The sequence below is a fragment of the Carcharodon carcharias genome, chromosome 1, assembly GCF_017639515.1.
Source record: "Carcharodon carcharias isolate sCarCar2 chromosome 1, sCarCar2.pri, whole genome shotgun sequence".
Taxonomy (NCBI): Eukaryota; Metazoa; Chordata; class Chondrichthyes; order Lamniformes; family Lamnidae; genus Carcharodon; species Carcharodon carcharias.
In genome coordinates, this window is record NC_054467.1 from 75,801,414 (window position 1) to 75,824,768 (window position 23,355).

Genomic DNA, 23,355 nt, shown 5'->3' on the forward strand with positions numbered 1-23,355 from the left:
CGTGGATCATGTTTGCAGCGACAGTGAGGTCAGTGGTAAACACCCTCGTGAGGATCCTGCACCACATCATCCTTCTCTCTATGCTAATGTGAGTACTCTCTCTCCTGTTTTTGACTGTGCTGCTATGCACTACTTACCTCTACTTTGGTTCACAGGGAGCTTTGCGAAGCGACTAACACCCTCAGCCACCCAGTCTCTTAGCATCATCCACGCCCTCACCTCCGGCCAAGATGGCACCTCCTTCATTGAAGAGCTGGAAATAAGCAGCCTGGAAGACCAGAGACAGTGCTTACCCATACCCTCCACCAGCACAGAGACACACCTCGGTGGGACCAGGGTCGAGACCAGGGTCGGGTTCACAATGTGACGGTCACCGCACAGACACAGGAGGAGGAGGAAGGTTCAACCAAGCTCCCCGGAGTACTGCTGGGGAAGAGGCACCTCTGAGGTCCAAGTCAAATGATAAGTTTCTGGATTTGGCCTTCCAACTCATTGTGGGGAGTCAGCAGAAGGCGGCAGACAGCGATGACGTAGTGGTATTGGTATTGCTGGACTAGTAATCCAGGGACCCAGGGGAATGCTCTGGGCATCCAAGCTTGAATCCTGCCATGGCAGATGGTAGAATTTGAAGTCAATAAAAATATGGAATTAAAAGTCTAATGATGACCATGGAACCATTGTCAATTGTTGTAAAAATCCATCTTTTTCACTAATGTCCTTTAAGGAAAGAAATCTGTCATCCTTACCTGGTCTGGCCTACATGTGACTTCAGACCCACAGTAAGATGGTTGGCTCTTAAATGCCCTCTGAAATGCCCTAGTAAGCCACTCAGTTGTAACAAATCACTGCAAAGTCAGAAAAAAGAAATGAAACTGAACAGACCACCTAGCATCGACCTAGGCACTAGAAATGACAATGGCAATCGCAGCCCTGTCGACCCTGCAAAGTCCTCCTTACTAATATCTGAGGGGGTTGTGTCGAAATTGGGAGAGCTGTCTCACAGACCAGTCAAGCAACAGCCTGACATGGTCATCCTCATGGAATCATACATTACAGATAACGTCCCAGACATTACCATCACCTTCCCTGGGTATGTCCTGTCCTACCAGCAGGGCAGACCCAGCAGAGGTGGCGACACAGTGGTAAACAGTTGGAAGGGAGCTGCCCCAGGAGTCCTCAACATCGACTCCATGAAATCTCATGGCATCAGGTCAAACATGGGCAAGGAAACCTCCTGCTTATTACCATGCACTGCCCTCCCTCAGCTGATGAACCAGTACTTCTCCATGTTGAACACCATTTGGAGCAAGCACTGAGCGTGGCAAGGGCGCAGAATATACTCTGGGTGGGGACTTCAATGTCCACCACCAAGCGTGGCTCAGTAGCACCATGACTGATCAAGCTGGCAGAGTCTTAAATGACATAGCTGCTAGACTGGGTCTGCAGCAGGTGGTGAGGGAACCAACCAAGAGGGAAAAACATACTTGGCCTCATCCTCACCAACCTGCTTGCCGCAGGTGCATCTGTCCATGACAGTATCAGTAGGAGTGACCACCGCACAGGCATTGTGGAGACTAAGTCCCGCCTTCACATTGAGGATACCCTCCATTGTGTTGTGTGGCACTACCACCATGCTAAATGAGATAGATTTCAAACAGATCTAGCAACTCAAAGCCGGGCATCCATGAGGTTTTGTGGGCCATCAGCAGCAGCAGAGTTGTACTCAAACACAATTTGTAACCTCATGGCCCGGCATATCTCCCACTCTACCATTACCATCAAGCCAGAGGATCAACCCTGGTTCAATGAAGAGTGCAGGAGGGCATGCCAGGAGCAGCACTAGGCTTACCTAAAAATGAGGTGTCAATGGTGAAGCTATAACACAGGACTACGTGCATGCCAAAAAGCATAAGCAGCAAATGCTAGACAGAGCTAAGCGATTCCACAATCAATGGATCAGATCTAAGCTCTGCAGCCCTGCCACATCCAGGCATATCCCTATGAAGAATGGTGGACAATTAAACAACTCACTGGAGGAGGCGGCTCCACAAATATGCCCATCCTCAATGATGGAGGAGTCCAGCTCATCAGCGCAAAAGATAAGGCGGAAGCATTCGCAATGATCTTCATCCAGAAGTGCCAAGTGGATGATCCACCCCCTGAGGTCCCCACCATCACAGATGCCGGTCTTCAGCTAATTTGATTCACTTCATTGCAGCGGTTCAAGGCAGCTCACCATCACCTTCTCAAGGGCAACTAGGGATGGACAATAAATCCCGGCCCAGCCAGCAAAGCCCACATCCCGAGAATGAATTTTTTAAAACTCACACTGCTGTTGGAAGCCCTCAACAGAATGGCACGCAAGTCAGAGGAGTGAGTCCGCCTGCTCTCTGTTGAAGCGGTGCCTACGTGTGCATGTATGGAGGTCCCCACGGGAACGTTGGCGGATGTCATGGAGCCCTTGGTCCAGCAGAATGTGTAAATGTTTGCAGACCTGCATTCCATCGCGGTTTTGACACTTTACAATATGGAAATATATTCACTTTCACTGAATCATGTGCAAAGTTGTCCTTCAGCTTCATTGACTTCGCGAGTCCTCCCACTCCAAGTCCCCAACAACCACCCTTGCCATCCCTTCTACCGATATCTTCAAACCCTCACTCTCCCATCCTACCGCCTCACTCTGCCATCGGTCATTCTCACCATCTCCTCGTTCCATACCCACCCTCAGTTCGCTCCCCAGGAAGCAGTCATAGACTAATCAGAGCCCTCCCTTGAACATTCACCTGGGCATTCCCCTATCCAGACTCCTTCCCCACTTTGGAACCCCATCCCCCTCCACAGACTCCTCCTCCTCATCCCCCCCACCATCACTTAGTCCTTCCCCCTTCCTGACTCCTTCAGACACCTTACTTCTTCCCTGACCCTTACTCTTCCTCCCCCTGTACTCCTTCCTCTCTTTGCACTCCTTCCCACCTCCAAACTCCCTTTCCACCATTTACCCCCCCCCCCACACCTACCTCCCCAGTTGCCGTCTTCTCCCCCATTACCCTCTCCTCACACCTCACGCCCCGCCCGCAACCCCCCACCCTCCCCCCCCCCCACCACCCCTCCCAACCAGCCCCTGACACTTTCGTTCCATCCCTCCCTACTTCACCCCCTCTCCTCGGTACACCTTCCTCTCCCAAACACAGCTGTACCTTTTTCTCCATCCCCCTCAACCATCATCCATTGTGAGCAGGCTCTCAACAGTGACTTTCCACCTTCCGTAAGCTGCTTCACAGCAGAGCCACACCCATGAGAATCCACCCAGCATGCCATAGGCGTTCCTCCAAAGTCCCGTTGCTGTCGGGCTCCAGCATCTTCTGCTCCTTGGATATCTGCGAAGTGAGCAAGGCCCTGGCAGTAAGTCCCAATTTCTGCATGTCATACTTGTCAAGGTGTGTTCTGCACCGACATGTTTACCTGCTGACATGGAAGGACGATCCAGCCTGGGGGGATGATTCTGGCAATATGCAGGTGTATTACAAAAGGTTCTCAGCACCTGACTGCAGGAAATGCATCCCACCATGGATGTGCTGAGCAGATGATCACAAATTGGTTTCACTACGCCATGAAACCGAATTTTGGCCTTTGCACCATATTGCCCACTTGCCACCGAGCACACCCGACATCAGTGGGCACAGAAAATTCTGCCCTTAGTGAAGCTGAATCCCTATTTTGTTATAGGTAGTCTAGTACAAATATCAGTACAGGTTACTCTGCTTAACAGCAAATCCATTTTAATTAGATCCTCCTCATTTGTTTTACATCGAAAATAATGTTAGGAGCATGAGATTCTGTAATTGCCAATGCTTTGTGATTAAATATTCCAAGCATTATATTGGAAACTGCCACATAAACAAAGGAGAGCCTAAATTCATTCACTAGTCTCTGTTAACATAGTCGATCGCAACTCATATGATATTCAGTACATTATCTTTGCAGTCAGTGGGAGAGGTGAGGGAATCAGCCCGAATTCTCACTGCTAGCCACTCCTTCTGAGAGGTGTATATAGATTTAGTTCATGGGAGGTAGAGTGTTTGGCAAGTAACTGGCTATGTCTATGCTAAAATAAAAAGCAACCTCAGGACACCCTAAATACTTTGCAGCCAATGAAATACTTTCAAAGTGGAGTCACTGTTGTAATGTAGGGAAAAGCAGCTGAGTTGCACATGGTCAGTTCCCATCAGCAAGAGATTAGAGAACAGATAATCTGCTTTTGTAATGCTGATTGAGAGGTAAATATTAGCCAGGACACCAGAAATAACACCCCTGCTCTTCTTCGAAATAGTGCCCTACAATTTTTTACATTAACATGAAAGGGCAGACAGGGTCTTGGTTTAACACCTCACCCAAAAGATGGCACCTCCGCTTGTGCAGCACTCCCTCAGTACTGCACTAGAGTGTCAGCTTAGATTTTTGTGCTCTAGTCTTAATGGTACTGGAGGAGATCTGGCATTGGTGGAACTCTACCGCAGCCATAGTCAATACCTTCAAGAAAGACGAAACAAAGTAATTTATTTCTCTTACAAGTAAGGCTTTATTTTGGCTGCTGTGCACTTCAGTCCCATCTAGTCCAGGTAGGAAGTCATTATGGAAATCAACTGTTTAACAAAGGCTACTTTGATTTTAATTACACTTACTGTACCATGCTTTAGCAGACAAGTTTCTCTAGCTTTCTTTCTGTCCTCCACCTATTCTTTTCTCTGTCCAGGCTGCTGCTGCTGCTACATATCAGTGTCCTCGTGATGGCGCTTACCCTCATTTTGTTTCCGCGTGCAAGTTGCTTTGAAGCTGCTATCAGGTGTTCTAGGATTGACGTGGGAAACTCTTCCTTTCATCTTCCTTCATCTCTCCGGGATAAGCCTGCATTTGTAACGTGAGTTAAGAATCAATTGTAGGAGCCAACCTGTATCTGTGAGATGCAGGTTTGCACTTACAATTAAAGTTACCAATTAAGTTAACACTCTGGCAGTACATTAGTCTCCAACACACCCTTCTACTTTGCTCTCTGCTTCTCTTTTAAAATCTAATTCTATCTTTTTTTTAAAAATATATAAATCTGGAAAGGTCATCTCCAAGATAGGTAGCAAATGTATGAGCCTTCTTCCTCTCTAAATTAAATGGTCTGCATTACTGTCCTGATTTTTTAAACCTTAACTATATTTTACCATCATTGAGAAGACTATTTCCCATTTCCATTCCAACATCTCTGACATGTAAACTGCAACCTGTACAGAAGCAAGAACTGCAGCAAGTTACTTCAGGAAGGATTAAAAAAAAGACATATTTACAGAGGGCGCTAGGACCATTTCTGGGTCAAACAAAAAGATAAGGTTTAATTATATAAATCTCAGGGAATATTCCAGCGCAAGTTTAACTTAAAAGCATTTACCAGTTACATGGGCAATTCTTCAAAGTCTTCCACATTGCATGTTCTTTCCTACTAAAAATTATTGCATGTGAAAGGGTAGCAAGTGATGGGTAGCAAGGAAGCAACTGAATGGATGGGGGATTACATGTGTCCATCACATGCAAATTTCATTTCGTTAAACTTGAACTTCCATTTAGAATAATCCTTCACTGTGCAAAAATTCATCCTTTTTCACTGTTGAACTATTTTTAGAACACATCAAAATGTGACAAGACTTAATTTAACACAGGTAAGCCCACTTTCCCATCTATCTGTCAAAATCTAAAGTGGTCTCAAAATAAACACTTGATGACGTAAATGTTTAATCTTTATAAAAGTGTTCCGGTTTTGGAACTTTCAGGTCAAACCAAGACTCAAAATGGGGGGCGGGGGCAGATTTTACAAAAAAAAACCACTACCATGATTGGCATGATTTTCTGCAGATTAGAGTGATTTTTCAGGACATTTTAACAAACTACTTCTTAAGATCTTTTTTAAAAAACGACATGCACAAGCATTTCACGCAAGTACAACATAAATACATAGTATGACTCAGGGTTATTCTAACAAACTACAAACTAAATAGCTACAGGAATTTATTTTTTCAGAACAATACCACTCTAAAGATAAAGCACAACTGAATGGATGCATAATTATAAAGCATCAAAAGGAATTCTTCACAGATGCATTTTTGAGTATAGCCCAGGGGCATGGTTCTATAAATAGCTTTTAAAGGAGAAACTGGTGTATTTTGTTAAGATACAAACAGATTTAATTCAGGCAGAAAAGTCCTAATTTTAACTCAGTAAGGGACTGAGAAAAACCACCCTGATCTAAGGTTTATTAGGCCTGGACACTTTTTACACCAGGCCTAATCTGCATGCTCCTCGTCAATCTCCCATCCAAAACTAGTAGGATGATTTCCCTCCCTCTAGCCACTGTCTGAAGCTGAAACAGACTGTCACAACCTTAATACCTTATTTTATCCCAAGTTCAGCTTCCAATCCCATATCCTCACTACGACCACCTACTGCCACTTCTTTTAAAATTGCCATCTCCACCTCACTTCAACTACTACCCTCCAAGGCTTGGCCTAAATAGCCAAGTGGTTATGCTACTGGGTTTGTAACCCCAAGATCAAGAATTCAAATCTCACAATGGCAAACAATGTAACTTCATCTGAAACAGATGGAAACGTGTTTGTACTCGAAAGAGTTACTACCCTCCAAGAACTTTGTGTTCCTTCAATTCTGAACCTTTGTGCATCTCCAATGATCATTACCATTGGTGGTTATGCCTTTAGCTGGCTAGGTGATAAGTTCTGGAATTTCCTTCCAAAACGTCTCCCACATTGCTACCTCGCTCTCCTTCTTTAAGATGCTCCTTAAAACCTACCTGTTTGACCAAGCTTTGGGTGACTTGTCCTAATAACTCCTTACATAGCTCAGTGACCAAATTTTGTGTGTTAATATCCCTGTGCAGTGTCTTGGGTCATTTTACTATGTTAAAGGTGCTATATAAATACAAGGTGCTGTTGTTGAAGCAGCACAATGTTGGGCAGTAGGAAGCCAGTGCTGAAAATTAAAAGTCCCTGTTACTCAGGCTGATCATGAGTGGACGCTTTGCATGAGGGCCTTAAATTGGGTGGGGACTGAGCCTAGATGAGAGGAATCCTAAACTTTCTATATGGGGCCTGGAGGAGCAACCTCAGCTCGCTGGGTTGATCTGGCAATAAAGCCACAATCAATTCCCCACTCAGACCCATCAGCAGACCCCAATCTCCATACTAAATTGACTGTTGTTTCCAGTGTGTGTCTTTCTCACCAGAACGTTAAAATTATAGCCCGTGGGATGGGAATAGTGCTAGATGTTGGCAGGTAGATCCTACCAGTGATACTTATCTGCTTGTCCACCCAGTTCCTAGCATGCTGACAAGGTTAAAACTGCCACTTCTGCTCCTATGTCTTATGGTCCTATTTATATGTATCCCTACTAGAAACACATCAGAGAGGAATACAGGTGCTATCTAAGCTTACATCTGCTCCAATGAGCTTTTTAAAAAATGCAATATATGACCATCTTACAGGTGTCTTACTATGGTGTCGTATTTTGTGTTGAGATAATAAAAATTGCTTGCCCCCCACCAACCCTCCTTCCCCCAGTATGCCATTCATCTATGAAATCTATCTTTGTTTCTTCCCTCTGTTAGTCCTTGCCTCCTCCCTGAACTCTGCTCCTCTTCCACTTGTGATGGTGAAGCAGGCAGCCTATTATCTAGAGACTTCTTGTTGGGGACCTGCTATCATTTTCCCTCCATCTACGCAGAGGTGCTAGCTTCTGGAGATAGTGTCAACAATCAAGAACTCAACGGTGATTGTACCTACATTGCACAACTTCACAGTGCTACATGTAGGTCCTTTAACACATCATGCATGGGAATTCAGATTTCTCAGAAGCACTTTCTTAGTTCTTGGTGGTCTATACATCAGTTCCCTGGTATCATTAAACCCAATTTTGCCTGATGAATTGTTTAAACTACTGATTGATTATGTACTTTGATAGACGTAATGTATGTTAAGGCAGGATGCATACTCTCATATGGGGACTGTCCAGATTGTTAAATGGTTGGGGGTGAAATTATGGCTTTTTCTTAATCACACAAAGATTACTGCAATATCTGCTCTGCTTCCCCCAACTGTCAGTAGAAAAAATTTCCCATAAAGAAGACAAATTTCTTTCAAAGATTTTACAAAGTTTCCTGAAAGCAGTAATGCACCACAAATAAACACATGCCCAGGAAGTAGCTGCTCAACACAGACGTCAGCACTTTTGTGAACACTCAAGATCTAAAACAAATCTCACAAGAAAATATGCTCAAAAAGCACCATTACACTTCAAAATGTGATGTCTGGCAATTAACAAGCTATAATTATAAAAACCAAAAAGGGTAATTATCAGCCCCAGGGTTTCACATACAATTGAAGTAATCAAGGATCACATGTTGTGTACTTCAGACTACTGGCTGAAGTGCCACCACTGGCTATAGGAATTTTAGCCACAGTCCTACAGATGGCAGCATTTGCAGTTTAAAAAGAAGTGGATTAGATTTGGTTCAATTGGCTATTTGAACATAATGCTGATAAACAGGCAGAGAATCCAATAACGGAGAACATGAGAATTCAGAGATGACTGCACATGCCAGGTTCTGCCAAACTGAGGGTACACAAGGTGCTGCAACCTGAAATCAGTTTGAGAATGGTTTCAATGGCAGCAGTTCAGACTGTCGATCTTCCAATTCATTTAAATTGGGCATTGCTATCAGATTCCTGAAACACACTATTAATTATTCCTTTTTTTAAAAGAAGTCCTTTTTGAAAAGCAGAAAAGCTCGCTGCATTTTGGTGATTTTTATTTTATTCATTCACAAAATATCGATAGGCCAGCATTTATTGTCCACCCCAAATTGCCCCTGAGAAAGTGGTGGTAATCCACCTTTTTGAACCGCTGGAGTCCCTGTGGTGTCCACAGTGTTGTTAGGGAAGGAGTTCCAGGATTTTGCAGCGATGAAGGAACGACAACATCATTCAAAATCAGGATGCTGTGCGTCTTGCATGGGGCAGCAGGTGGAGGAGGATGAAGGTGCTCATCACTCATCTTAGGATAAGGGGAACATAAAGGATGGGGAAAGAGACAATTGCCCTCCTTCTGGAATGTGCCTTTGCAAAGCAGGTGTGGAAAGTGATGCACTAATATTTGTCGAGGTTCATCTTGAGCAGCTCTGTAACGCAGGACTCAGTGCTCTGTGGTCTGTTCCCAGGCACGCACACTAAGATAAACATCAACTACTGCTGGAGGACCATCAACTTGGTGAAGGATGCTCTTTGCTCTGCCCAAAATCTGCTCGTCTTCCAACATTGGCTTCGTCTGAGTGTTGCAGACTGGAACATTGCAAGGTCCAAGATTACATGCTGAAGGATGCACCAAAGCCGCCACAAAGGCTCAATGGGGAAAGGTCACTGTCTAGGGGCTGAGGGAATGGACATTATTTTAAAAAATATTTTTGGGGAATATGTGTTATTTTGTGAAGAAGGCTGTGTGTTTTTATGTATGTGTGTGTGTGTGTGTTTATATGTGTGTGTGTGTGTAAATGGTTTAATTAAGCTGAGGAAAAGTTACTGAAGATGGAGTTTAAGGCATGAAAGGATAGAAGCATTAGGTTTGTACATTTGTAATAAAATATTATAAGAGGTTTGAGGCACAAGTGAATAGGTTAGATCTAATATTCGCATTTTTAGATAAGTTGAGAGTTCATTTGAGTACCAAAGGGAAGTCAGAGGTGCAAGAAACATGCTTGCATCTTGCAGGAGTTCCATAGGTAAACAGAAGAGGGTATATTACATTTTATTGATCCAAAAACAGAGACAAAATAGAAACATGAAAGGTTTTATGTTTGGAAGTATTTGAGTTTCAAAGAGGTGTGAGAACAATGGATCCTGAGATGAAAGGGGGAAAAAGGTAATTTAGAGTTACTGTGGAGAGGTTAGGGTTAGCTGTTGGTTGTGAGCTGTAGCTGGTAAAAATTTGCTATAGCTCTAGGCTGGGAGAAGATGCAGTTTGGATCAGCCATCCAGTCAAGCCAGAAAAGTCTTGGGCTGCCACAAGTCATGTTCTGAAGTTTTAGATTTTTACAGTAGAGTGGAAGCGAGCTTAAGATAGTCAGCATGGCTTTGTCAGAGGGAGATCATACCTTACAAATTTGATTGAATTTTTTGAGGAGGTGACCAGGTGTGTAGATGAGGGTAGTGCAGTTGATGTAGTTTATATGGATTTCAGCAAAGCCTTTGACAAGGTCCCACATGGAAGACTTATAAAGAAGGCAAATGCACATGGGATACAGGGTAATTTGATAAGGTGGAATCAAAATTGGCTTAGTTGTAGGAGACAGAGGGTGATGACAGAAGGATGCTTTAGTGACTGGAAGCCCGTGTCCAGTGGCGTACTACAGGGATCTGTGATCGGTCCCCTATTATTCGTCATTTATATAAACGACATAGATGACTATTTGAGGGGTAGGATTAGTAAGTTTGCAGATGACACAAAGATTGGCCGGGTGGTTAACAATGAGTTTGAGTGTCTTTGGCTACAGGAAAATATAGACAGGATGGTCAAATGGGCAGATAAATGGCAGATGGAATTTAACTCTGAAAAGTGTGAGGTGATACACTTTTGAAGGAGTAATTTGACAAGGAAGTATTCAATGAATGACATGACACTAGGAAGTTCTGAGGAACAAAGGGACCTTGGCGTTTGTGTCCATAGATCTCCGAAGGCGGAGGGGCATGTTAGTGGGGTGGTGCAAAAGGCATACGGGACACTTGCCTTTATCAATCGAGGCATACGTTACATAAGTAGGGAGGTCATATTGGAGTTGTATAGAATCTTGGTGAGGCCACAGCTGGAGTACAGTGCGCAGTTCTAGTCGCCACATTATAGGGAGGATGTGATTGCACTGGAGGGGGTGCAGAGAAGATTCGCCAGGATGTTGCCTGGGATGAAACATTAAAGTTATGAAGAGGGTTTAGATAGACTTGGGTTGTTTTCGTTGGAGCAGAGAAGACTGAGGGGTGACCTTATAGAGGTGTACAAGATTATGAGGGGCATGGACAGGGTGGATAGGGAGCAGCTGTTCCTCTTAGTTGAAGGGTCAGTCATGAGGGGACATAAGTTCAAGGTGAGGGGCAGGAGGTTTAGGGGGGATGTGAGGGAAAACTTTTTTACCTGGAGGGTGGTGACGGTCTGGAATGCACTGCCTGGGAGGATGGTGGAGGCAGGTTGCTTCACATCCTTTAAAAAGTGCCTGGATGAGCACTTGGCACGTCATAACATTCAAGGCTATGGGCCAAGTGCTGGTAAATGGGATTAGGTAGGTAGGTCAGGTGTTTCTCACGTGTCGCTGCAGACTCGATGGGCCAAAGGGCCTCTTCTGCATTGTGATTCTGTGATTAAGAGGTCATATGGTATGTCTTTATTAAAAGTTACAGCAATTTGCCTTGGGTAATATTACTGGAATTTTATAATTAAACATCTAAAAGGGAGTGTTGCCTGGAGGTATTTATTTGCTTGTCTGACCAAGTAGTGTGTGTTTTTGGGGGAATGTGCTGTAAGACTAATTTAAACTGTGCAACTGTAATCTTGTGTGCTTAAGTTTTCTTTTATTCTTGTTAATAAAACCTTTATTTTTAATTTTTTAAATCCCAAAAGTGTTACTGGACTTCTTGCTGCTGAGATCACTATGTTTTCTTCTCTTTTTCACTCTACAAAAAAAAGTGTATGGCCCATAAGGCTACTTTCCCTCTAAGATTTGATTTGTGCAGCAATTAACATCAGCTGCTCTCGTAACAGGACAGAATCATCCCAGATTTGCACTAAGCATGGTGGCGGGCAGGAAAAAGGACATTTTATATGCTGGCCGCAATGACAGGTTTTAGTGCTGTATAGCCCCAATCCCGTCTCTTTAATCATGCATTTCCAGGAAACACTGTTTCACTGGCAGGTAGCCTCCAATTCATCTGCCACACCGTCACCTCGTCGCTTCCTCACACTGGGCACCATATTTAAAGCGCAGCCACACGCAAACCTCTCGGTACTTCCAGCCCAGGACTGCTGCACAGAAGACATGGCCTGAATAAACAAGATAACTGCAGACCCCCAATTCACTGATGTGCCCCTGGGATGTCTTCTGGGCACCACTGGAGCCCGCAGTAGTGTCCTCTTCCCCTGCTCTGGCCACAGGAGGCCCATCAGTGTCACCACTCCAGCTTGGGAGAGGGTGGCAGTGGTGGTCAGTGCCAACGCTGCACAGAAGAGGTTAGCCATCCAGTGCAGAAAAATGATGAACTCATCCGTGCTACCGGGGTAAGGCAATCATCTTATCACTCTGAACTCTCATACTCACAAGCCCATCACACATTCACTGGCATCTCACTCACAGCCAGCTAGAGACATCGCCATTCATTCTCTCTCACACACCCTCAAATCTTAATCTGGACTTATCTCCTCTGGAGACTGCTTCCTCAGCCCTCACCATTTGAGGCCACTTGCACAGCTCAACACATGTCCCCACATGCACCTTGGGATAACACCCTTCCCTAGTAATGCCCTAGCCCTGTAGCCTCTTCCCATTGCCTGAGGGCCACTTCTCCATCCAAGCCACGGTCCTGCAGCTGTTGAAAAGCCTTATAGCTGGTCTTGTAAGTAGGGACCTGCCCGTGACCCCCCACCACACCCCCCACCCACCTCAAAAAGTGAAGTGGTGCTGACTGCGAAGCCTGGCCTTGGTGACCGTGAGTGCTGCCCGAAGCAAGGTAGGCAAAAAAGCCTCAAAGTCCCAAGTGTGCAGCTTGCCAGGTGCACGTCGCTTATGTTCAGTTGTGAAACACTTCCACGGGCAATCACGCCAACATGCTTGGATGATCCAGTGCCAGTGTTGGGGGATGATTCCAGCAAGTAGGGCTTATAGTAATATGCAAATATATTTAAACGAAGTTCCCGATGTCCGGCGGCGAGAAAGATGGCCTACCATTGATGGGCAGAGTGTACGATCACAAACTGGTTTCACAGTGCTGTGAAACTGATCTTTGGCCTCCCCACTACATTGTTCGCTCACATCTGTGATGACGCCCTAAGTCACTCCCACCCCAAAGAATACTGAGGGGCTGGAAATCATGTAACATCCTACGGGCTGTATGCACCAGGGAATGTTTGACATGAAATGTAAAAGTGTATTGTAAATATACATCAATGTCAAGCATTGCATCTCACGTACTGTATTGAAAGAAACTGAACTGTTTTGCACTTTGTCAAATTTGAAATGTTATGTAATGTACTCTTACAAATTTTATGAATAGTGGGGGAGGATGATGAGGATGGAATATTCTTCACCTGACCAGCCATATACTTATAGTTATTTAGTAGTACAGGAGTTGAGTATTGCTGAAAAAAAAGGGACATGTTATCTAGGCTATTCACCTTGCACTCATCGGGACAGCTGTCAAGAAATTACCAAACTACAGGAAACAACAATTTATACTGCAAGAGAAGAGATTGCTGATTGGTTGGCAAGTGAATTCTGCTTAGTGGAGGCATTGCCATGGAGAATGCAGCATTGAACAGTTAATGCCTAGCTTTGTTCAAATTCAAAACTTTGATTGGTCAGGGCATTGCCCTGGGGAAAGAACCAGGGAATGACTGTTCCCAAAGCTTTTGCTTAGATGAGAAAGGTGCAAAGTGTGCATATGTTCCTTCCGTCAGCAAACGGCAGGACCCTGTGTATGAATATATGTGGCTTCTAGCATGCGTAAGTGAGCTATACTGCGAGCCCGACTGACAATCTGAAATTGGTTTTCAAGCACAATCAGGATTGTTTAGCAGGTGTTGTCCAATCATGAATCACATCTTATGTTGGACATAATGTTTCGAGATTTACAAGCATGGGCTGGTTGGATACAGACAGTACTTTGCCTGTTGTGAATAGCTGAAGGGACATGCTGTTTGATACAAACCACCAATCTTTGGGAAATACGGCCTGTATACCTGGCATCATCCAGCACTGAAATTCGTATGCTATATTGCTCATTTGTGTGATAGGCAGAACATTTCTTTGGCTTGATAACAGCATCCTGTTAGTGGAGAATACTGCTCATGTTGTTACTACATAGGAACAGCATGAAATAGCTAGCTTCATCAGTTGCACAAATTTCGAGACACCTTATCCTTCCAGGGTAACCTGAAGTAGACTAGGCACTTTATCAGGACCAAAGGTGGCTGCCTTAGGCCCATTCATGAGTTTGCACAATATATAATGAGCGATGATCTAAACAGGGTAGCCATTATCCCACAGGATAGAAACATAGAAAACAGGAGCAGAAGTAGGTCATTCGGTGCTTTGAGCCTGCTCTGCCATTCAATATGGCTATGGCTGATCTTCTATTTCAATGGCATACTCCTGCTCTCTCCCGATATCCCTTGATGCCTTTAGTGTCTCGAAATGTATCCATTTCCTTCTTAAATATACTCGGTGACTTTGCCTCCATAGCCTTCCATGGTACAGAATTCCACAGGTTCACCACCCTGATTGTGAAGCAATTTCTTCTCATCTCAGTCCTGAATGGCCTACCCTGTATTCTCGGACTGTGACCCCTTGTTCTAGAACCCCCGCCAGAGGAAATATCCTCCTTGCATCCAGTCTGTCCAGCCTTGTCAGAATTTTATACGTTTCAATGAGATAGCTTTGATGCGCCCAATTTGAGCATCAAGCTTGCATGGTAAGCAAATGGCTTGGACCCTGTTCAAGATGTTGTTGATAAGACCAATCTTATAGTGTATGGAACTGTAGGAATCCCAAAGTGCATATTGACCAGTGAAGGTAGGCTTGCAGTAGGCAGTAGTAGAGAACCCACTGGCAGATTTCTCAACGAACAGATCGAGGAAAGGGATGTCTTTTGATTGCTTCATTTCAAAGGTGAATTTAAGCACAAGATGAAGCCCATTAAGGAGTGTAAGGAAGTTCTTAGATGCACCTGTGGATTCAAATATAGCAGGGGTAGGAGGATGGAATGACATTTAACTGCCTATCCCTTACATATTTCTGATACGTTGATGATACACTTGCTAAATCTATTTCCAAACACAGAGAGATACAGGGACCAGCAGTCTGTTTTTGGAGACAGATTTAATTCCATTTAAGTCTTACAACTAGTATAAATTAACCTCTACATAATGCTGGCTATTCTACTTGGTTTATCTACTCTTAGAGTGCACTTCCTAGGTGAGGTTGAAATCTTGAAGGAAAGGAGAATGTGCTTTGAGTCTTAGATGTGAATATTAAGAGCTTGGCTTTCATAGCTCAGAAATTCAACCTTATGGTCCTGACATATTGTTCACTCTACCATTACCATCAAGGCAGGTGACTAACAGTGGTTTATTGAGAAGTGTAGAACAGCATGCCACCAGGCAGATCTAAAAATGAGGTGCCAACATGGTGAAGATACATCATAGGACATGCAATGGAAGAGCTATGCGATCCCACAATAGATCAGATCAAAGCTCTGTTGTCATGTCACATCCAGTCATGAATAATGGTTGACAATTAAACTAACAAGGAGAGGGGAGTTCATGAATATCCCCATCCTCAATAATGGCAAAACCCAGAATGTGGAGATAAAGGGCAAGGCTGAAGGGCTTGCAACCATCTTCAGCCAGAGGTGCCAAGTGGATGGTTCATCTCAGCCTCATCCTGAGATCTCCACCATCACTGATGCCAGACTTCAGCCAATTAGATTAACTCTACATGATACCAAGAAATGGCTGATTGACAGGATGCAGCAAAGGCTTTGGGCCCTGATAACATCTTGACTGAAGCGCTAAAGACTTGTGCTGCAGAACTAACTGAGTCTTTAGCCAAACTATACTAATATGCTTACAGCGCTGGCATCTACCCAATAAAGTGGAAAATTGCCCAGCAATGTCCTATCCAAAAAAAAATCGTCAGTCTACTCTCAATCATCAAAGTGATGGAAGGTGTCTTCCACAAAGCCGTCAAGCAGCATTGACTCATCAATGATCTGTCAAGGTTCTGCCAGGACCACTCAGCTCCAGAGGTAATTGCAGCTTTGGTCCAAACATGGATGAAAGAGCTAAATTCAAGAGGCGAGGTGAGAATGACCCTTTTGACACCAAAACCACATTTGACAGAAGGTGACATTAAGGAGTCCTCATAAAATTGAAGTCAATGTGTAGGCCTGAGGACTGCAGCAACTGATTTTTGCAATTTTGTATTTTTGCATTTTCTGCTTTGTTCTTGATTTTAAGAGAACCTGTATTAAATCTGTATTAAATATTTAAAAGTTAGTTTGTAGACCTTGGTTTAAAGCTAAGTGTGATTGAGCTTTGATTAAGTCAAATAATTAATCGATAGTAATCAGTAGTGATATTATTAACTGTAGACTTGCTTTCCCAAGACTTTGTTTTTCATACTGGCCATTCACAGCTGGTATTTCATCTACATCATTGTTTTCTCTTTTCAAACTAGGCTTACTAAAAGTTGTTTTGTTTAGCAGAAGTAATTTTTCTAACTGCATTTGATGACCTTTGAACTACAAACTAGGACAATAAATAACCTTGCATGTGGGGTGGTCAACTATAATGTGGAATCAGGACATGGAGTTTGATTGATGGACATACAATCTGATTGATGGTAGATGGGAGACACCATCAAAAGATGCATAAACAACTGGAAATTGTGAAGCTTGTAATGCCTGTGAGGAGAATTGATAAGGACTTATGTTTACCAGACCTTTGTTTTGAGAAAGTCTGAATAGAAGCCTCAAAAGGCTGGAATGGAGCAAAAAATTAGACTTAAAGGAGCATGGCCTCCAATGTTCGAGGCTGCATCTGGGGTGGATTACAACACTACAGAGGGAAGGACCATCAATGGAATGACTGACCGGAACCCCCAATGCAAGGTTATCTGGAGACTTGGTGATGTATAAACCAAGGGGAACTTTACCATTTTGGGGAACTGTATTAAACAGTGTTACCACTTGTAATATAGTATGTACTTGTATGTATTTGCAATATACTATGTACAGCATGCATGTAAAATTGCTTTTCTGCCTTTCTTTTTATATATAAAGCACTTGTTTTTCCTTCTTCCTTTCTTTCCTTTTAATAGTTATCTTTCCTTTTTCTTTTACTCATTAATAATTGTTTAATAATTGTTTAATGAAGATTGTTATTTCACAAATTATTTGGTGTTGAGTCATTCATTCCTGTTCATCCAGAAGACAGCACTGAACCCAAGGGACTTTCACACCCTTATAAATGGCAATCAGGGGAAAACTTTACACTGGATTGTCTGGAGTCATACCAAGCATGAAGGAAGATGACTGTGGTTCTTGGAGGCTAATCATCCCAAGCCCAGGGCATCACTGCAGCTGTTCCTCACGGTTGCATTCCAGGTAAGACCATGTTGAGCTGGTTTATCAGTTATCTTTCCTTCATCTTCAACTTCACAGATACCAAAGCTGCACATGCTTATCTGCAGCAAGACCCTGGGCAAAATTCCATCCTGGGCTGATAAGTGGCAAGTAACATTCATGCCATGCAAGTGACAAGCAGTGACCATCTCCAATAAGACGCAGTCAAACTTCTTTCCCTTGACATTCACCAGAATTCCTACTGTTGAATCCTCCACCATCAACATCCTGGGGGGCTAATCATTGACCAGAAACTTAACCAAACCAGTCATATAAATACTGTGACTACAATAGCAGATCAGAGGCTGGGTATTCCACAATGAGTAACTTCTGACTCTCCAAGGCCTTTCCACCATCTACAAGGCACACATCAGGAATTTGATTGAATACTCTCCATTTCCCTGGGTGAATGCAGCTCCAAGAACACTAAAGAAGCTAGGCATCATCCAGGGCAAAGTAACCCTCTTGACTTAGCAACCTATTCACCACCAGCACTCAGTAGCAGCAATGTACACTATCCACATGGTGCACTGCAACAACTCATTAAGGTTCCTTTGACAGCACCTTCCAAGCCCATGACCTCTACTATCTAGGAGAACAGGACCAGTAGATGCATGGGATCTCCACTACCTCCAAGTTTTCCTCCAAATCACACACCAAGACTTGGAAATATATCACTCTTCCTTCTTTGTCATTGGATTAAAATGCTGGATCTTCCTCCGTAACAGCGCCATGGTGCACCTATAACCACATGTTCAAGGCGGCAGCTAACGACCATCTTCTCAAAGGCAATATATGCTGGCCTTGTCAGTGATTCCCATATCCCATAAACAAATCAAAGACAGAAGTCCACTTGATTGGTTCCCCATCCATCATTTCAAGCATTCGCTCTCTCCACCCCTGCCACCCAGTGGCAGCAGCAAGATACACGGCAGCAACTTATCAAGGCCTCTTGGACTACACCTCCCAAACCTGTGATCTCTGCCACCTAGAAGAACAAGCCAGGTGGATGTGAATACTGCAATCTGCAAATTCCCCTGTAATCACACACTATTCTGACTGAGAAATATACTCACCATTCCTTCGTCATCACTGGCTCAAAATCCTGGAAATCCCTACTAATGGCATCGTGGCTGTCCTACGCCAGATGGATTGCAGTGGTTCAAGAAGTGGCTCACCACAAACTTCTCAAGGGCAATTGAAAATGGGAAATAAATACTAGTTTTGCCAGCAATGCTCACATCTCATGGGCAAATAATTAAAGAAAGACCCCTATGAAATGAACCTGAAACTGTCCTTTTTACTGGTCAGATTTTGAGCCCTGGGAATCAGTGCCTGAGGCTTTAAATTTAAAACAAAAAATAAAAAATACCTGGAAAATCTCAGCAGGTCTGGCAGCATCAACGGAGAAGAATACAGTTGATGTTTCGAGTCCTCATGACCCTTCAACAGAATTAAGTAAAAATAGGAGAGGGGTGAAATATAAGCTGGTTTAAGAGGTTGGGGGGATGGGCGGGGGGGGGGGGGGGGGGGGGGGGGTGGAAAGGAAGGAAGGTGTGGTGGTGGTGGTTGCTTATATTTCACCCTTCTCCTATTTTTACTTAGTTCTGTTGAAGGGTCATGAGGACTCAAAACATCAACTGTACTCTTCTCCGCCAATGCTGCCAGACCTGCTGAGTTTTTCCAGGTATTTTTTATTTTTTGCTTTGGATTTCCAGCATCCGCAGTTTTTTGTTTTTGGCTTTAAATTTAAAGATCAGTGAAATTAGTTTAAAAAGACCCAACTAACTTTTCATAAGAATGTTAATTGTTGTGATAACTACCCACTCATCTGCACTATTAAAGTCCTGACCACAGCAGGTTTCTTGTGTGCACCCAAACATGCCTCCATTAAACTGGAAGTTGAGCACATTGGGGCTAGGTTGCAGTCAGGATCCAAAAATTGATTATTTTAATTGCCCTCTCACCTCAACCCACTCATTCTTGGGAGTTAAAATTCTAATAATAACATCACGGAGCATTTGTGAAGAGGGGAAGGCGATTCATGCATGTGCAGATGTGGCAATGTATTAAACCACATGTACTTATGCACTGAACACATAGTGGAAACCCGCTTCCGTCCTAATCTCGCATATGCCTTACCATATAAAGGTAGAGAATACAGCTTGACAATCCCAATGAGTTCTCTGCCCATATAATCAATACTTATCTAATGAACATTGTACGTAAAGAGTCGCATTAGTGGATATATTGATAAAATTTATTAATGGGATTTTTCTCTATTTCATGAGCCCATTGCCTATACCATAAGGGAAGGATAGTGAGTATCATAAACCCAACATGTACCTGTTTAAAACAGAATTGCCCTGTTTGTGAGCTCTCGCTATACCTTGAATACCTTATGGAATGACCATGCATTTCATGGATTTTCAAAGAATCAAAGAAAACAATATTTTATTACCAGACTGAACAGAAAACAGAGAAAATTAGTCTTAAGCCATTATCATAACTACATGAAACATTTGTACACCATTGAGCTGTGCTTCTTTTTTTAAAAAAAATGAAATGCAATTACAATTTTCCAGTACTGAATCCAGTATAAAATCCAAGGACCCCACATGCATTGTGATTTATGTTCAACATATCTGCAGCAACAAATATTCCAGCTCCACAATCATCTGCTATCAATGTACATTGTTACAATCTATCATCACTATTCTCCTTGTAATTGAACAGAATTGAGTTTTTCTCTCATTCAGTATAAGCACAGAGTGTAGTGACAAATTACATTTGCACTTTCAGTATGTTGAATAATCCAAAAACTAACCTCTGTAATACAAAGCAGAGATTTGCAGATCAAACTGCAGAACATCCACATCAGTATTAGCTTCAGAAACATGTATTATCTACTGAGATACTCACGTCATAACCAGTGTTTCATCCCCTGGTTCACTCAGTAACCCATCTACAAAGACAGAAGTACTAGTAAAATTGTGCGTTGTCCAAGTATATCCTTCATCTACACTGAACCTAGATGGAAAACCAACAAAAAACACTTCACAACTCCGATCATATTTTGGACAATAATATTACTAACTGCAATGGTTCACATGATCATTATATTTTCTTAATATGTAGATTACAGTTAAAAATCTTCTTGAGGTGAAAGAAAAGATTCAGTGATGTCGACTTGGAGAAGTATATTCAGTTCATGTTTTCAGTTACTATTAATGGTTAAGTGCCCAGGCCTGTTTTAAAATTAAAATAAAATATTTGTAAGTCTTTAGCTATTTCATTTCAGTGTCCCACTCACTACAATAACATTTCCATTACCATTAACTGTAACTCATACTCTGCTCACAATCAGCACATGCCATTTACTGCTGATTCTTATACCATGCCACCCATTATCCATTGTTATTGCAATATCATTTATTATTTCATACTTCTGTGATGCAATATAGTGCTCTTTCTCTTTCACTTCAATTTCAATTCTATTTGGCATCATCATGGGCGTAGCAGCTCAACAGAAATGATTGTAAATGGTATATTTGGTTATGGCTAAATGAGTATTTGGCTTTATCATAGGAATAGGACGATGAGAACAAAAAAAAGACTAGGATGACCCACTGAGCTAGTTGCATGCCCCCTGAAATTTGCATTCCCACTCCAATGCATCATGACAGTGGACTACAAAATTGTAACCAGCTAGCGAGAATAGACTCCACTGGAGTTTGTGGAGCCAGCCTGGGGTCAGGCCATTTTGTTAAATCAAGCATGTGCCTGTGTCAGTATTGTCAGTCTCTCCTCTCTCTTTAGTGTTTGGATGTCTTTGTCCTGATCCAGTGATCAGATGGGGCAGGATGAGCTTTACACAATCGAATAAAATCCTTGCCAAATTATGATTTGCCTCCTTTTGCTAAAGTTACTGTTTTAGCCAAAATGCTTATGAGTATTCCAAGATCACAATTTACATATAAATAAGGGTAATCCAAGCAGAAAACTCTATAATTTCCCCATCATGCTTTGGGATTTTTTTTGCCTATTTCTACACAAAGGTTATGACAAAAAAGAAGTCACTTTTAATGTTGAGTTTTTAAAAGTGTAGTATACTCGGGCAATTTACAAAAAGAAAAGTTTAGATGTTAACAAGATAGTTTTGATGTCAATTTCACATAGAAATATAAATAATAAGTAATTTGTTGGCTTGCCTATGCAATTAGAAACCACATCACACCCATTGATGCGTGCGCACAAAAGGATATCATAATATAATATAATAAAGCCTGGGACTCAGGCTGACTGAAAGGATTTTTGAAATGGGGTGTGATGCAGGAAGCCAGATTTTTAAAGAGAAAGCTGCCAGAGTCTCTGACAAGACTAACAGCACAAAAATGTTGGAGGAGCAGTTAGAAGCCACCTTGTTTAAGTAAATTAACTCTCAATTTGGGGTGGCATGGTGCTTATTTTGTATTATTACATGAAGACAAGTTGTACTGATTGAACTAAGGAAATCTGATAACCGATCTTCTATATGTTCATTTGTGTAAAGCTGTTGTGCATGTATATGTGCAACCTCCTGGTTGTTACCTTGTTTTTTTAAATAAATTCTTAAATTTTGAGTGGAATATTGTCAAAATGCTTTCCAGAGAGCAAGGTGCACCCAGTGTTGATGTAAAACTAACTGATCTGCAGTTGCATTTTGCTGCTCTTTTTGAAATGGACACCATATTAGTCTGTTATCAATTAGAATGGCTTTAGCTTTTGTTCGATGTTATTGGTCTGATTTTAAGTCATCACCTCTGAAACCACATACAGTAAAATTCTTAAACACGGCTCTTGTACACAAAGTACTTAGTAAATCAGTGACCATGTTATTGATGTTGAAATCACCAATGTGACTTAAATTTATAATTTCTTACTTTAATATCTTCAGCGGGATTGAGGTGTCCTTGATAGCAACAATAACACCACCATGGTCAAGGTAAAGAATATGATGCTCTTCCTCAAATACCTGAAGGAAATGACAAAAAATGAATCAATCAGGATGTTAATGCTCTTACTGAGCCTCACATAATTTATATTCCTAACTGAGGACAAAGCTGGCATCAATAAAATTGGGATGAATCCATGGAGAAAAAGACGAACTGCAGGAAGATAATTTACAAAATACATCTTAAAACCCCTTACATTCTATATTCCTTTCAGGAAGAGAGGACTTCAAGAAAGTAAACTTAAAAAGGAACTGACTTTATCATATTTATAATTGTCACTGTGAAGGTAAAGTGCAAGTTAAATTAGTACTTTCAGCAGAAAGTAGTCTTTTTTTCCTTCTCAGCTCCATGTTAATAGCAGCCATTTTATGAAAGGTCAATAATAATTATAAAAAATAAACAGAAAATGCTAGGAATGCACATCAGGTCTGGCAGCATCTGTAGAGAGAAAAACAGAGTTGACATTTCAGATCTGTGACCTTCATTTAGAACTGGGAATAAAATAGAACTCAAAATAAAATAAACCCATGCTTTTTAAACAGGTCTGTGTGCCTAAATTTCACCTAGGGTTAAATGGGGATAGATTTCCTCAACCTTTAAAAATATTTGATTATTATTGCCTTTTATTTGGCCCACCTGCACCAAGCTCCATTCTCCAACAGGAACATGGACTTGCATTGTTACTGCAATTTTCCAACTACCCACCACAAAGTTCCTGGAAGTGACCCAGTTTGATTCATCCTTCAATTTTCCCTTTCTCTTTGTTTTCTATGGTGAAGTTCTTTGTCTAGAACAAATGGACTGCCAGAGGTTATGAGCTCATTGCTTAGGGAATTGCAATCCTGCAACCATTCTGTGGCACAGGTCATTA

General features: G+C 42.4%; 1 protein-coding gene across 2 annotated transcripts in view; it reads right to left on the reverse strand.

The window, feature by feature from the left end:
• The window catches only part of sorcs2 (sortilin-related VPS10 domain containing receptor 2), a 698,208-nt gene that overhangs the window by 83,975 nt on the left and 590,878 nt on the right, over window positions 1-23,355 (reverse strand). For both annotated transcript variants that reach the window (XM_041197348.1, XM_041197339.1), the window contains exons 13-14: window positions 22,413-22,504; window positions 20,413-20,520 (exon numbers count right to left, since the gene is read on the reverse strand). In XM_041197348.1, the coding sequence (XP_041053282.1) occupies window positions 20,413-20,520; window positions 22,413-22,504 (200 nt within the window). The remainder of the gene's footprint in view (window positions 1-20,412; window positions 20,521-22,412; window positions 22,505-23,355) is intronic.